This window comes from Didymosphaeria variabile (genome assembly GCF_027946475.1).
Source record: "Didymosphaeria variabile strain IMI 356815 chromosome Unknown scaffold_6, whole genome shotgun sequence".
Taxonomy (NCBI): Eukaryota; Fungi; Ascomycota; class Dothideomycetes; order Pleosporales; family Didymosphaeriaceae; genus Didymosphaeria; species Didymosphaeria variabile.
The window spans coordinates 1463514-1478119 of record NW_026611625.1 but is presented as its reverse complement, the minus strand read 5'-3'; the positions used below and the strand labels follow the sequence as shown (position 1 = coordinate 1478119).

General features: G+C 52.6%; 4 protein-coding genes across 4 annotated transcripts; 1 reads left to right on the top strand and 3 right to left on the bottom strand.

The window, feature by feature from the left end:
• Positions 1 to 902: 902 nt before the first annotated feature.
• Positions 903 to 1513, bottom strand: N0V89_008393 (uncharacterized protein; the record flags this gene model as incomplete). The annotated part of the gene is made up of 3 exons (XM_056217149.1): positions 903 to 941; positions 1106 to 1173; positions 1384 to 1513. The coding sequence occupies 3 exons, from the start codon at positions 1511 to 1513 to the stop codon at positions 903 to 905; spliced, it is 237 nt and encodes a 78-aa protein (XP_056068705.1).
• Positions 1514 to 2183: 670 nt separating this feature from the next.
• DAP1 (Dihydrodipicolinate synthase) lies at positions 2184 to 2804 on the bottom strand (the record flags this gene model as incomplete). The annotated part of the gene is made up of 3 exons (XM_056217148.1): positions 2184 to 2664; positions 2719 to 2746; positions 2795 to 2804. 3 exons carry the CDS (start codon positions 2802 to 2804, stop codon positions 2184 to 2186), a joined length of 519 nt encoding a protein of 172 aa, XP_056068704.1.
• Positions 2805 to 4322: 1518 nt separating this feature from the next.
• On the top strand, positions 4323 to 6251 carry N0V89_008391 (uncharacterized protein; the record flags this gene model as incomplete). The annotated part of the gene is made up of 2 exons (XM_056217147.1): positions 4323 to 4501; positions 4547 to 6251. 2 exons carry the CDS (start codon positions 4323 to 4325, stop codon positions 6249 to 6251), a joined length of 1884 nt encoding a protein of 627 aa, XP_056068703.1.
• Positions 6252 to 12674: 6423 nt separating this feature from the next.
• Positions 12675 to 13122, bottom strand: N0V89_008390 (uncharacterized protein; the record flags this gene model as incomplete). The annotated part of the gene is made up of 2 exons (XM_056217146.1): positions 12675 to 12815; positions 12925 to 13122. The coding sequence occupies 2 exons, from the start codon at positions 13120 to 13122 to the stop codon at positions 12675 to 12677; spliced, it is 339 nt and encodes a 112-aa protein (XP_056068702.1).
• Between the last annotated feature and the right edge of the window lie 1484 nt (positions 13123 to 14606).

The window sequence follows — 14606 nt, the reverse complement described above, 5'->3', positions numbered from 1 at the left end:
TGCTTCATAGGATTGGTAGCATGGTGCGAAGTCAGTAGATCTGTCCGTATCAGGAAAATTCCGAAGACGGGCTAGTAAGTTTCGGTCATGAGATATGCTAGTCACCGTAAGCAACTGCCTGAAGAGCGCATAGTATATACAGAGAGATGTTTCTCGGAAGTTTTTAATGAAGTCACAGGGGAGGGAGACAGACGATAGAAGGGAGGTGGATGGTTCAATGCTAGGATGGTGCCTAGTGGATCGCGGCCTGCCAAACCGGTCTCTTCTCAACCAAACACTTGCTGACTTCGATAGTCGGGCTACGGTATCGCCAACGAAGCACCAGTCGGACATTTATGGTGTAGCGGTTCCTCAGGGCCGGACTGGACGCATACATGCGCTCGCGCAGAAACCCATCGTGCCGCAAGCACTGTTTACAATTCTGCGTTGGGCCTGCATCAGGCTGTTTGAAGATTAGCCTGAATAGCGACACGTTACGCAGCTGCAGGTACCGCGTCTCCTTTCACCCTGATTCGTGGAACAGAAGCTCTAAAGAGGGATATAGCCCTGAAAGTTTTTTGTATATAGATAATGGATTGTTATACGTATTTCAATTGAATCGGCTCGCCGCATAGCCGCATGCGACGGACAGAGGCGCATATGGTCCCAGGTCATATGCGTGTTGAACGGTACCGTAACCAGGCCCTTGCCGTTCCTCGCAGTGGTTTAAATTACATAGAAGTTGGGATGATATGGAAAGTCGTGAGGCCCGGGATGTGCAAGGAAATCGTGTGAAGTAGGTTGCATCAACGAAACATTTCCAGCGTTAGTTAGTGAGATGTTGTTGATGGTACTGAGCCGAGATCAGCCATGGAGGTGATATGCCGAGAGCTCCGATGATAGAGAATGATTGGCGTGAAGGCTTAAGCCTGATTCTTGGGGTTCTCTGAGCTCTTCTTCCACTGGGCGACCGTGTTAGAAATTTGGTACCAGATCCAAGGATGAAAGCAGCAAAAAGGCGTGAGAGTGGTAAAGAACGACCATCGCGAGACTGGTGACCCAGATCCGGCCTCGGACCGGTTTGATAAGGGGAACAAGAAGTGGTGATTGAGGATTGCAAACTTACGTCCTCCCCGAGCTTCTTCTGCTGATCCTTGAAGTCGAGGCTCTTGTACTTGGAACGATTCTCCTTGACTATAAATCCGAGTTAGCGCGAGATTCACCTGCTTTATAACAATTCGTCCTAAAACCGAGCGCCGTGTATCTCGAGAAAGGCAATGAAGAAGCCGAAGGAGACGGAGCTTTTGGCAAAGCAATGTAATTACTGTTGCGCAAGAAAACGCGTTCTCAACGCGCTCCTATCGCGTCGTCTGCGGTGCGGTGGAAGAAAGCGCAATCACTTACAGTAAGCTTGCATCTTAGCCATTGCTGTCCTGGCTTTGCCCTTGCGTCCCGCCGGTCGTCCTGCCTTCTTGACTCCAGCTCCGGTAGCTTTGCCCTTGGGAGTGGCCGTCTTGGTGGTAGCAGGAGCCATAGTGAAGCTTTGCGATTCGAATTATACGGAGTTGTTGGAGTTGGATGGAAATGGAGATATGGGAAGAAGCGTTGGCGAAGATCAAAAGTTGTGTTGTGGCAGATGGGACAAGAGGGAGGGTGAGAGAAGACGCGTTTCACACTCGAGTGATAACAACATCCGGAAGGCGCGCTAGGCGATATCGAGCGAAGCAGAACCACGAATGCGAGCATGTCTTACATATGCAACGTGTTTACCGGAAACACGCAGAAGAGTGAGTGGTTGGCGCACTATTGAGGCTGAAACTCATATTGAGATGTATATCGATGGGGGCCTTGCTCTGAGGCCGAATTTGAGACGCGTATTGGGAAGAATTTGGACCATTTCGAATGGAGAAGTAAAGTGAAGGTAAAGGTGAATAGAATTGGCGATAAGCCAATGATAGCCGGTCCTCCAAACTTATCACGTGCCATTGTACTTGGGCGGGAATCTGGGCCGAAGCGAACGTGTCGGCCTCTCCGTCAAAGTCGCGTCGCCTTTGAGACCGTCTACATAGATTTGTCTTCGTGACGGGGTTCCTGCTGCTGCTCCACATCGTATGTCCAACGCGATTGTCGATGTCATGCCATTTTACACCAAATGTAGCTGGGTAGTCCCCTTGAACTACAGCAAACTGTCCCAGAATCATGGTCTACTGCTGCATTGTGGCGGCTTGAGCTTCTTCGCTTCCTACCGGAACAAGCTTGCCGACGACTAGGTATTTCTCCGAGAAGCGCTCCTCCCAGCCACGGAGAGCCTCCCAGTGCTCTTCGTTCAGATCCTTCAGGTCGTCGAGCGGACCGTCCAAGTCCTTGGTCAGCATGTCCTCATCGAAGCTACCGTGTGCCAGACCACGACTCGCGTCACGTCCAGCAAAGTTCGCATAGGGGCCACCGGGACCGTAGAAGTTCCTTCCCGACGTCACGTCAAAGACACGTCCGCGAACTGAGAGGTAGACTGGCATGCCATTCAGGCCATTGTATGGATAAAGGTCGGGCGGAGTGAAGGTGCGAAAGACGGTGGGGGGCGGAGCGCGCGGAAGGACCTGCGGCTTTGCAGGCTTGAGGCGGAGGTAGACGAGGAAGACGAAGAGCGACAGAAGGATGATGTTGATGGGTGTGACGGGCGATGCCCTGAAGAATGTTGTTAGTCGGACAGCGTTGAAAGTAGAGCGCTCGGATGCTTACGCATAGGCGGCGGGTGGCGGAGACGACGCTGCAGCCTTGTTAGCTTTATTCGGTCGAAAAGATGGATGTTGATTACCGTCAGCCATCTTGGACTCTACGCCGTATTGTGTACTGCGAAGACGGATTTTGTGGTGAGTTGGAGGAAGCCGGAAAGTGTATGGTGGGGTGCAACGACAGCACCAAGCTCCTGTAGCGAACCATCATGCCGACTTACACAAGGCCGAACTATTCGCTAGCCTTCGGGAATGGTCTGCTGCACGTGTTAGTCAGCCCGCATTGCTCTGCATTTACACGGCTTGCGCTTGGACAGGGCGAAAGGAGCTGGACATGGACAGCCAATGCGCCTAGACAAAGCGGTTGACGGCACACGCGCATACCTCACTCATCGCAAAAATAGGCTGCCCAGCTTCGTCGCGTGTGCGCGCGCGACTAGGAGACGTGTGCTCATTGCGAATCACTCGAGGGAGCCAGCATCTGAAACCGCGACGTCGGCCCTGAAACACAGCAAACATTTCATTTCGGCCGCCTGGAAGCCCTCTCATTCGCCGACGTGGGCAGCGCGGAAGAAACACATCTTTATCAACCTTGGGCGAACCGCTGTTCGCTTTGTGTGGGCTCTGTGATCCAGCGCGAGCTCTGCTACGCGGTCGTCGAGGTCACTCGCGCACGAGAGCTGCTGTTGCTGCGCCTCAAGCCAACTTATTGACCTCCGCTCCTTCAGCTCTTCTCTGCACCTGCCGCGGCTGGTGCGTCCCTTCCTTTGACCAGACTTGCGGTTTCCCCAGCTTTCTTGCCCACACGCATCCATGAGCTTGTCGCACCTTCCCGGCTGATTCTATCATCGGTACGTATGGTTTCGCTGTTACTGTTTCCACCTTGCTTTCTCTCCACATGTCATCTCCTCCACCACTACTCTTTCGCTACCTTATCCTTGGCTCTCTTCTCCTACGGAACTACGACTTTTCTATCCTTCCCACCCCACGACGGAACCTGAGGACCCAAAAAGTCCCCTCTGCCTAACCTGCTTTTCCTCTTTCAACAATTATGGAGCAGATGAGATACGACCCTAAGACGGGTATCGTGGAGATCAAATCTCTATCAGTGGCGCTGCCAAAACATCGCAAGCGGGACCTTCCATGGCTTCTGATCCTCGCATTGTTCGTACCGCCACTTGCTGTGTACTTGGATGGTGCTTCTGCGAGCACCTGCAACGCCATTTTGTGCCTTTGGATGGTTTCGTTGATATTTTGGATTCTGCTTCCTTTCGCTATCGGCTGGGCCCTTATCTACCTCTTCCGATCGTCAGAGAGACGTCGAATGTCATGCCCAGCACGACACCGGCTTTGGGTGCATAGTCCGGAGGGCCAAAACAAATTCGAGAAAGCATCTTCGCATACAGAGCCTGGAGCCGACACTGCTACTTCTTGACTAGCAGGAACCGCTTTTCGGCAAAGTCTGTCGGGCCCTTCGCCGTGGTGTAATGGGCGCAGGTGGTACGGGTGGTGCGGCTGACGGAGGTGGAGGTGCTGAGGGTGGAGGTGGCTGTGGGACAATTTTGACATTTGCACCAAGAGCTCCGCTAACTCGTTAACTTTAGGTTAACCATGTGGAAACGACTACAGGGACATATCCGTGATGGACAGTTCCGCGACAAGGACAGGCAGATTGGAAGTCCCGTCCTCGTTGAAACGACTTACGACGAGGATCAGCTCAGGCACATTCCTAACATCATCCAAGCGCAAAATGCCAGTAACCAATTTTATGCACCACCCCCGCAACCCTAGTAAGTAACCCGTCGTGTTACATATTCATTAACTTACATGAGCAGCGCGGATCTTCCCCCACCGCAGTACGGTCACCAGTACAGAACATCAGAAGTACCCACGGTTTCTTCCGTTTACTCGCAGCCTTCTCCTGAGTTGAGATACGACCGCCGCATCCCTGCAGGCGAGGCGCGTTTTGACGTATCTCCACCAAGCTCACCGGAACCCGACGAGGACCAGCAACAAAATCCAGGCCAACCTCGAAGGTTCCGATCAATGCGTGACGTTTCTCCTGTCGATGAAAACCGAGGAAGAGGAGGACCTTCACCACGGGGCGGCAGCAACATTCCTGTCATGCGCAAAGCTCCTCCAGGCCTTCGAAATCCGGAAACTGCGAATACGCAGAAGTTCTGGGGAGGTAAAGTTGCGCCCAATAGCAAAGTTCTCTGGGATGAGTATTCTGGCGAACCGACATCCAGTAATGCTGGCAAAGCTGCGCGGGTCACTCCGGGTTCCTATCAAAAAGGTACATCCCCACCTTCAGCACGTCTGCGCGAGACTGGATACGATGTGAGCGCGACTGGAAACTCGCGAAGAAACCAGTCTCTCGCAGAACGAGCCAATCGTTACGGCGCAAAGCCCGCACCGGTTGATACCAGGCCCCGGGAGCCATGGAGCCGCGCAAGTGGGCGCACGGAGATCGTGAGACCATTCAAAGACCAACCCTCCGACAAGCCTTTAGATGTACGGAAAACGAGAACCGCGCGCGCAGAAGAGTTTGAGAAGGATGCGTCAAACTCGCTTATGACAAACGCAGCACGTGTTCCTGAGCGAGCTGATACCGCGCCCGTCGCAGACTACCCAGCCGCACATGATACGCATGAGGAACCCATCAAGCCCGTAGTTCCACTAAAAGTTGCCAGAACGTCCCCTCCCCGGGAACTCGCATCTCCCACCTCTCCGCATAATCCAGGGTCCTCCAACCCTTACGCTTACAGCCCGATCACGCCCACAAACAAACAATTCTCAACAGGAGCGACAAACGGGGAGACCCAGGCGAAGGCCGAACCAGTACAACCTGAACCGACGACACCGACTGCTAAGGGTCCGAAAAAATCATTCGACGGCACACCAGGATCGACAGGAAGCAAAGATAGAGGACCGGATAGTCGCTTCTCGTGGACAACGTACAACAGCAGCACAACGTACCAGCATTCGCCTCCACCCTCTCCGCCTCCCCCAATACCGACATCTCGCGTCCCCAGTGAGCCGGCTTCTGCTGCATCGGCAATCCTCAATCGCAAACGGCCTTCTACTGTTGCTCGCAAACCTGTCGCCTCTGTCGCATCTACTGCTACTATAGAGTCAGCACGCAACACCATGATCTCAAACGGACCACCATCCCCACGGGCAGAGTCCACCTTCTCCACCAGCACGCACAAGGCTCTGCCCCGGCCACCCACAGAACTTGCAGCCGCCGATCACATCGAGATTCTGGAGTCGCAAATGGAAGATCTGAAGGTTCGACGAAACAACGTCTATCGGCTTTTGAATGACCTTAATAACATGGCCCCACCTAACCCGATGGTCACGGACTTCAAAAGGATGCGGTTGGTCGAGCAGCGAAAGAAGGACTTCGCGGATGAATTGGCGGAGATTAAGCGGGAGGAACATGATGTCGGCTTGAAGCTGCATCGAGCGTGGCGGAAGAGGGAGATGGCTGATCCCGGTAGCGAAAGTGCGCTGTGGATTCGCAGGGTCACGTCGTGAGCAGTTGTTTGTCAATGTGGCAAGTGTCTCATTAATCATGGGTTGGTTTGGTGTGCATATGCGTGCGATAATGACGCTCCTCGATGAAACAGGTTCCTGGTGGTGTCGGTGGCTGCTTTTACAGACCGGGGCGGCAAAGCTGAGCAGCTGGTTCTTTTCTTCATGTGTTTTTCTTCTTCTTCTTCTTCTTCCCTCATCTTTCTACACTGTCCCAGACGTCATCAGCTCTTTGCATTAAGATACCTTGTTCCTTGCGCTATTCGAGAATACCATTCCAGCTCTGTTCAATTCATTATTTTGGCCCCTGTGATTGTGCGCCATGTGGAGAATGGATGCTCGGTGTTGCAGAGCGCGAAGAGCCGAGGGTAGAATCGTTATGAGTAACATGACGGCGGCGAACTGGACGGCTATGATTGGAAATTTGCATAAGACATCGGCTAGATGGAGGATAGACTGATTGATGATGAATGTATAATCTGCTATAGAGAGCGCGTCACAGGGAGGGAGCGAGCAAGGGATTGCTTGGTCGATGGGCCGTCTGGGAAGTGGGTGATTGTTCATATAGAGGTGTTAAGATGCGAGACATATAGGAGATAACTATCAAGCAAAGAGAGGTTAAGGAAGGAGGGGTATGTTCGGCGGAAGGCGTGGTTCGAATCAATGTAAGACTACGAGGGCCCTGTTCGGGCTCTGCTGTCTCGACAAGTCTTACCTGCACACCCTCTTGTGCGAGCTCTAGATGCAAGAAGCGGGGGAAGAGAGGGCTGAGCTGAGTGTATGTTGGGATTTATGGAAGCGTTTGAGTAGGTTGGGATTGGATGGCGTACATTCCATATAGCGTTGAAGCTATGTTGCGTCCAACTTGGCGAGAAATGGTTCTTCAGGTGATCGAGGGGTTGAGGATGATGAGCGTTGTGGATACGCTGCTGTAGGAATGGTAGGTACAATGAAGAGGTTGCAGCTGCAACGCTCTATGGCTGGCATTCATAGAAAGCCATTTCTTGCGCTGTAAATGCATAAGCGTCTAAAATATTTGAGTGCATATACAACGTTCAACTAGTACAACGTAGCATCCTTTCGTCAGAGTTTCAGAGAACCTTTCAGATCGTCGAAATTGTTTTTGCCTTATGCGTGTTTTATAAGCCACATGATTGTTAAGTAATCATTCAAATTTACAAGATTGCATAAGACTAGATATGATGGAGACTTTTGTGTATCGGAATCCTCGGTGTTGAGGTCTACGGAGCTTCAGTACATGGTCGGTATGGTGCGCTATGGACTCAAGGCTAGCGCTGGATGCTCCTGCACATTTACACCTCAAAGGAAAATGAAACAAAGTGATCAGCTTGGCGCAGATTACAACGAGAGACCTCTTCAACTTTACTTCTCAGCGAAAAGGATGTCAGCGATCGGGCCAATGGCACGCCACTGCCGTAGAACAAAATGCTCTGCGAAAAGTACCCCTACGTCGCTTCCGCCCCAAAGGCTAGCAACCCTCGTCAACGTCAGTATGCTAGTGCTTCAGCAGATGCTGCCTCATATGCCACCGACGGCTCTGATCTATAATATGTGCATTCCGAAAACCCAGAGTCACTGCAGCGAACAGCCGCAAGCGGTTGCACGTTGCATCGTAATACAGCACTGTCTTTTTGAGCTACCGGAGAAGATAGAAAAAAGAAGTGGAAGACATGAAGTCCGAAAAAATTGTGCTGAATCTGTGGGACGGTACAGATTTCGATGATGAAGAAGAATATGTGAAGCAAGCGCTGAGCGGAAACAACATTATGGCTGCTGATCAGAGCAAAAACGTGCGAGCTTAATTGATATCCCTCCCAATTCCACTACTATGAGTTGCTCATCGTGCTCTACTACGATAGAGCCCGACCAGTCGATGATAGTAGCTCTAAAGCCACTACGAGTAAGCCTACCATTAAACACTATGATGCGAAGGCCAAGAGTACTCCGAAAAAAGCACACAAGAAAGTTCCTCGACAGGTTGACATTTTGTAAAGGGGCCACCGAGCAACCAGCTCCGCTACAGGAACCCTTGCCCGAATTGTGTAGCTAGTTGCAAAGCACAACACAACAGGATTCAAAGATAGACGGACCCGATATACCATCGCTGCTCATTGTCGAGTATTGCAGCATCAGAATACCAATGGCACCTATGCACATTAGTTAGAGGGATTGTTAAAACACACTCGACCTAAGAAAGCAGCTCATAGACTCCTTGACCCTTATCCTATACTAACCCTAATCTTAGTAACTCCAACTCTGTTAATCCCAACCCCATCTTAAGTCGAGTGTGATTTAACGCTTCGCATCGATTATCCGTATTAGATTGCTGCCTATATTGACAAGGATGTTTCAGGTACTAGGCCTCAATCAACCAGCCCTTACGTAACGTACATGTGCTAATGTGTTGATGCATAGGCGGCGTAGTTCGAACATCCGTATCTTACGTCGCCAGATTGAGAACGAAAAGGGAGGAAGAGCCGCAATCGTGTGCGAGCCAAGCTGTTGGAAGCTTCGGTCGTACTAGGCATCCCCAACGACTAACAGGACTGTGGTTCGTTCAGTGGCTTGTTCAAGTCCCTGAGAAGCGTGCAGACCCACCATAACACTACTTACGTGGGTCAGTCAAACACGGTACCCTTATATGGACCTACATTTGGTCGGCATCTTAAATGAAGGTGCGCTCGATGGTATGAACGTGGCGCAAACGTGGCGAAGATAGACTGCATGTGAGTTGACTTACCAACATCCAATGAAGAAATGAATTGGACATCTTAGGGGTCAAGAATCCTGACTGAGGATCATATCACTGTCGGCTAACTCACAGAGATGGTTAGGGTTCCAGCATCCAAAGGGTACTCGCGAAGTCACCCTCTCAAGTTTGGGCTTTGATTTTGGGCATCAGCGTCAGCGAGACAGACCGGCCGTCTGAAATTCAAGCTGCGCCAGGAATTATTGCATTGTCGGATTAACTAACACCAAACACGGTGATGCTTTTGAGCGAAAGGGAAAGCAAGTTTAAACGCACGAGTGTCGGACAAGGCAGATCCCGGTTAGGCTCCGCAGTGGAGCTGCGCATGCTACTGGACCTTCTGCTGTCCTAAGCTGTAGGATCGTATATGATGATCATGCTCGCCTTTCCTCCTCGGAAGTCGGCATTGAGATTTGTTGAATGGCAGAATTACGCGCTCTTCTGTCGCAATGTTTACAAGGACAAATCTAGATTCTTGCCCTTGTAAGGCCTAGAATCGTGTATCACAACCATCATCATCACAGCCCCCACAGAGGCACAACAGATGAGGCACAGACAGTGCACTGATTCTCCATGTATTTGCGAGTGAAATCGATGCAAATTTTCAAAGGAGTGAATTTTTGAGTGCCATCAGGTGTTCACGTACGTTACGCTTAGAGTTCCGGATTGCGCCAATCCCTTTCCTTTAGCTTCGAACATTTCCTGCGCGTTCGCTTCAACTTAAGAGGCATATCAATTCCAGAGTAGCGGTGGGCTGATGCTGAATATCGAGTGACCTGAGGCGAAAAATAACACAGGCTGTACGAGATTGCCTTTGGCCAACATCGTGTGCCTTCTTGGTAGTTGCATTTATCTGGATCCCTGATCTTATTTCCGGGGACAGGTGAGGTCTAGATGCATAGCCACAGCTTTGTGTGGGCCAGTCCAGACGTTGTTCATCCGACCCATCTCTCGGAACACTTGCTTCTTCCGTGAACCATCCCCCACAAATCCTCCTTCGAAACGCCGACTGCGGATCAGGTGTCGTCCGGCCTTCTAAGATCTCTTCAGGGATGCCACATCTAGTTGTGTAATACCAACGAACCCGATGGCTACGCCAACGGTTTGCGTGACAACTGTCTGATCCCTCATGCATGCAGCTAGTACCATGGGGGTCGAGCCAATACCAGCTCTAGAAACTACCGGATCTCGGAACTCTAGAGGCGATCATCATTATGCACGCAATTTAGGAGCTTCTAGCGGGATCGAGGTGAGGTCGGTGGACGGCTTCGTAGGACGCTGAGTGGGTGTAGCAGCGCCGCAAGGGGGCGGAAGTGTACTCCCGTGGACTTTCTAAAGGTCTTGGCATGTTTAGGGCTCCACTCGCCGGTTATCTCCGCGACCGGCCATAAAACCACGCCATTTGCACGTCCATGTATATATTCAAGAGCGGGACTCTGATACGTGGCTGGTGAATCAACGAGGCTGCGTGTGTTTGCCAGGTATTCTTTTGTTCCTTAAGCCCTCTCTCCATTCAGCTTTCAACTCTGCTCTCGCTATGATCTCGCTATTATACAGCCAAACATGTCGAAAGGAACGATGCGCACAAGGAACCACCGTGCTGGCTAATGCAACAGGTAACCGCCGCCCATATACGCCGAAATATCCCATAACAAGCCCTCTGAGAATGTACAAAGAAGGGTCCAAGGAGCGACCAAGCCGACCGTACTAAAAATCGATAGTCACCGAACGTAAAGAAGTATTCTGTGGTGATTGATTCACCTCGAAACTGGTACCAGGCTCTCAATCTGAGGCATTTGCTCGAGAGCCTTGGCATCCAGAGTCCAGCTGTCAAGATCATTGATATGCGACTCGAATAGTGGAGTGAGCCGCGTGCATGCCGATTCAATCTCCCAATAGTGGCACGCATCGTCCGCGTACGGCCAATTAATCCCGACTAGGCCAAGGAAGGCGCCCAAATGGAACTCCCCAGGATGTTGATATAAATACTGGCGGAGTTGCGGCCTTGGGAAGAGTTAGTCATAGGGCATCGAGCAGACATAAATGGAGACACGCACCAGGGAATGAGATCGACTAGTAAATCGTACCCAGAACAGTCCTGCCTCGCCAGAGGCATCAACCAATCCGGCATAGCATTCATGTTTTCGATACTTGGCCAGATGAGCCACTGGCTCCATTAGCAAATGTCGCTCTGGACTTCTGACTATCCAGGGTCACCTACCCGCATCATCTTGGTCAGCAGACTGGCGGACGCCAACCGTATTGGCAACGTTTGCGCCGGGAGCATTCTGTTGATCATCTTGCTCGCCCAAGTCGGAACTGGTAGGCTATCCTGAGGATCTGCAAAGCCCAAGAGGAGAGTATCCACATCTATCTCATTTCGCCCAAATATTTGCGCCTCATCCCAGCCGTTTGCGAGCATCTCACGTTTTGTCCTACGATACACGGCACATTCGAAACTGAATTTGTTGGCGTCGTTTGTTTCGTTATATGGAAATGGTCCTACGCCGTCCACAGCGTGGTCGGGCGTCTGAAAGGCTATCGCGGGCTGGCTCTGCTCCCGACTTCTCCGCATATCAGTCGCGTTCTCTGGTTGGACTGGATGAGATCGTTGCTTTACCTTTCGTCTCTCGAGGATCCTTCATATGAAGACTCAGCAACACTGTGTGATGGACGCCGGAATCGTTCGCTCACAGGCGTGTCAAAACCATCGTGCTCAGGAAGCTGTCTCGGCTGGCTTCCAGGCTCCTGCAGAGCCGTCAGTGGTGGATCGGGAAGGCTAGGGTTTGGTGAGCTCACCTGAAGAGCTCTTTTGATTTCTTCCGCTGAGTGGTGGGCAAAGCCGTTCTTTTCCAGTTCACTAGCCCATGTCGCAGCGGAATTTCGATCTGTTGCCAGCGCGAGTAAAGACACAATTGATTTCATATCATCAAGCTCTTTTGCCAATCTTCTGACGTGAGCTCGCAGTTGTGTGGTCGTTTTCCCATCTTCAGCAACGTCGTACACGCAGGAAAGATTCTTCGTCTGGCATGTGTTGCATTTCGGCCTCACACCATCGCACTGTAAAAGATCAACGGACAGACCAGAATTGTTGCATGACAGAGCATACCTTGGACTTGCGTTTTCTGCAGCTCTCGCAAGCTATCGAGGTGATTTTCCCACGCGGTGTGCGCAGAGCGTAGGTTCCTGAAATGGGTGACTGGTGCTGATTCCTTGCGCTGCCCAGTGCACCTGCGAGGCCTTGTTTGGGTGCAAGAGGTGCCTTGTGATTCGCGGAGGGAGCTACAGACTGTGCTCGGAGCACCGCAGCGGTGTCGAGATGGAGCGGGGTTATACCGTCCCAAGGCACTGTCTCCTGGCTATACCATTGTCAGCCGAGAGCAAAGAATGGCGCCAGGCAATGATCGTTGTGACAAGAAGCTGCTTCGTCGCCGGCGGGTTGGTGTGGAGCGCGCTGCTCTGGGTTCGCAAGGATCATGACCACGCAGTGAAGCTCGCGTTTCGACAGAAGGTTGTCGTTGGCGTCGAGGGACAGGCCACAGCGCCAGAGGTTGGAAAGGGCTCGTGGACATGGGCGGCTCGGTGTTTGGGAACGTTCATTGGTGTTCAGTTGCATCTCAGGTGTCCTCAAGTCGCTGCGCCCGTAACTGGATGGCTCATTCCGCGGAGGCTGACAGCCACGTTTGCAAGGGTGCGATGCCGGCTTCCCGTTGCAAAGTTTCCAAGGTATTGCGGGACCGTTTACGTATAAGACAGGCTCCCTCGAGGTTCTTCGGCTTCCCGAGATTACAGGTTGGCTGCGACTTCCGTGTGCAGCCAGCGAAACAGCAACAACGAAGAAACGACGAGCAAGCGAAAGGTCAACGAAATGCAGCCTCACCTGTGAAAAGCGGCCGAAGGTATGACGGCTTCTGAAGCTCGCCGCAGCATCCGCGGATTTGAAGGGTCGGCGTCGAGGCTGTTGGAGAGGCCGTTTGGCAGACTGCCGCCATACCAGTAGTTCGCGCCTGTCTTGTCAGTGAAGTCCGGCTCACGCCCACGGCCCTCTGGCGAAGGCTCACCTGGCGATGAATTGGCCGATTCGGGAGGCATCAGCGAGATCATATCGGTGCCGATGAAATTCGACTGAAGATCTATATTAATGACGATCCTGGGCAGCGAAATCTAAGCAGAAACCATGCACCGCTGCCGTGCGACAGGCCCACCCTGCATTTCGGGGATTTCCCTTCTATACCTGTTCGGCTGTTGGGACGTTGCATATGGGAACCATCAGGCCGGCCAACCCTCGCGTTTACGCTGCTGACAAGCGCCCTGAGCTGGAACGGGGTTTCAAATGCGCAGCTCACCTAACACCGCGAGGAGGCGGACGCAGATGGAGGCTAGTGCCTAGCGGCCCAAAGAAAGAGCTCGCGGGGAAGTCGGAAGAGCAGACGGTCACCACCCAGGCCGGCGCTCTCCGCAGACGTCGTTCGAACGGCCACCGCCCACCAGACCACCAAGCCCCACGGCCCTGGGTCACGACGACTCCGGTCTCGCCCTCCCTGCGCCCTCCTTGCCGCTCCCTTCGTTGCTTGTGTACATGGCCGTCGTCGACTGAGCCTCCCACGATGACGCCAGCTCTCGACCGAGGCGTCGACCCCAAAGGTGAAGTGACGAGCGCTTGGCTCCTTGCGCCGCATACTCCCCAGCGATCTAGGCCGTCCGGCAGGGCTGTCGTCGAGCACAGTCTCCCACTAAGCCCATGTTTATGGTCAGAGCCGGTATGTGCAGTCGGTCCGATCGGCGGCTCAGCTCGCCCCTCTCATGTTACGATTGACCATCGGTTTTGCCGTTCCGAGCCTTCAGAGTTTCGATGCAACCCATGACGATCTCCATCTACATAGCAGCAGTCTTCTGGGGCGCGCGGATCGTGGACGTGGACATGTTGTCGGGCGCCACGCCATGGGGAGCTCCATGCCTCTTTTCACATGCCTCGAAGAGGAAAGACATATCATGGTATCGTCTGGGAGGGGCTCGCTACCGACGCGTGGCTATACAGCCTGCGGCATATGGGCGAGCGATTGGACGGGCTGGTGCTCCGGTGCATTCTTCAGTGCCACCACAAAACCACATTTCGAGATCAAGAGCCTCCACACCCTTGTCCCTTGTCAGACAGCGAGAGCTAGCCCGCGGCCACCTTCAGCTGTGCCGGGTGCAGCAAGTCTTTTGGGAATCGTAGAGAACTCACTGCCGCTTACTAGTGCGTCATCGCTCGCGCAGAACCGGTGCCCATCAGTGGCCATCAGAACCCACTACATGCAACTGGACCCTGGAACAGGGCCTCGAAACGCGCCCGTCACTTGCCTGCAAACGGCAGGCGCACCCTTTGTCATGTCGCCTGCCCTTGTCCATTGGCTCTGCGATTCGCAACGAACTATATAGCGGAACGTCTCCAACTACACCCTGGTGCTTCGGTAGATCAAGCAAACGTTAAAGCTTCTATTGTGTACGTAAACTTTGGTTAATTTGTATTCTCCCGATCATCTGTCCGATGGTTCGTCACGGTGGATACATGATCGGTTGAAAAGTTTAGACCATCTACGACAAGA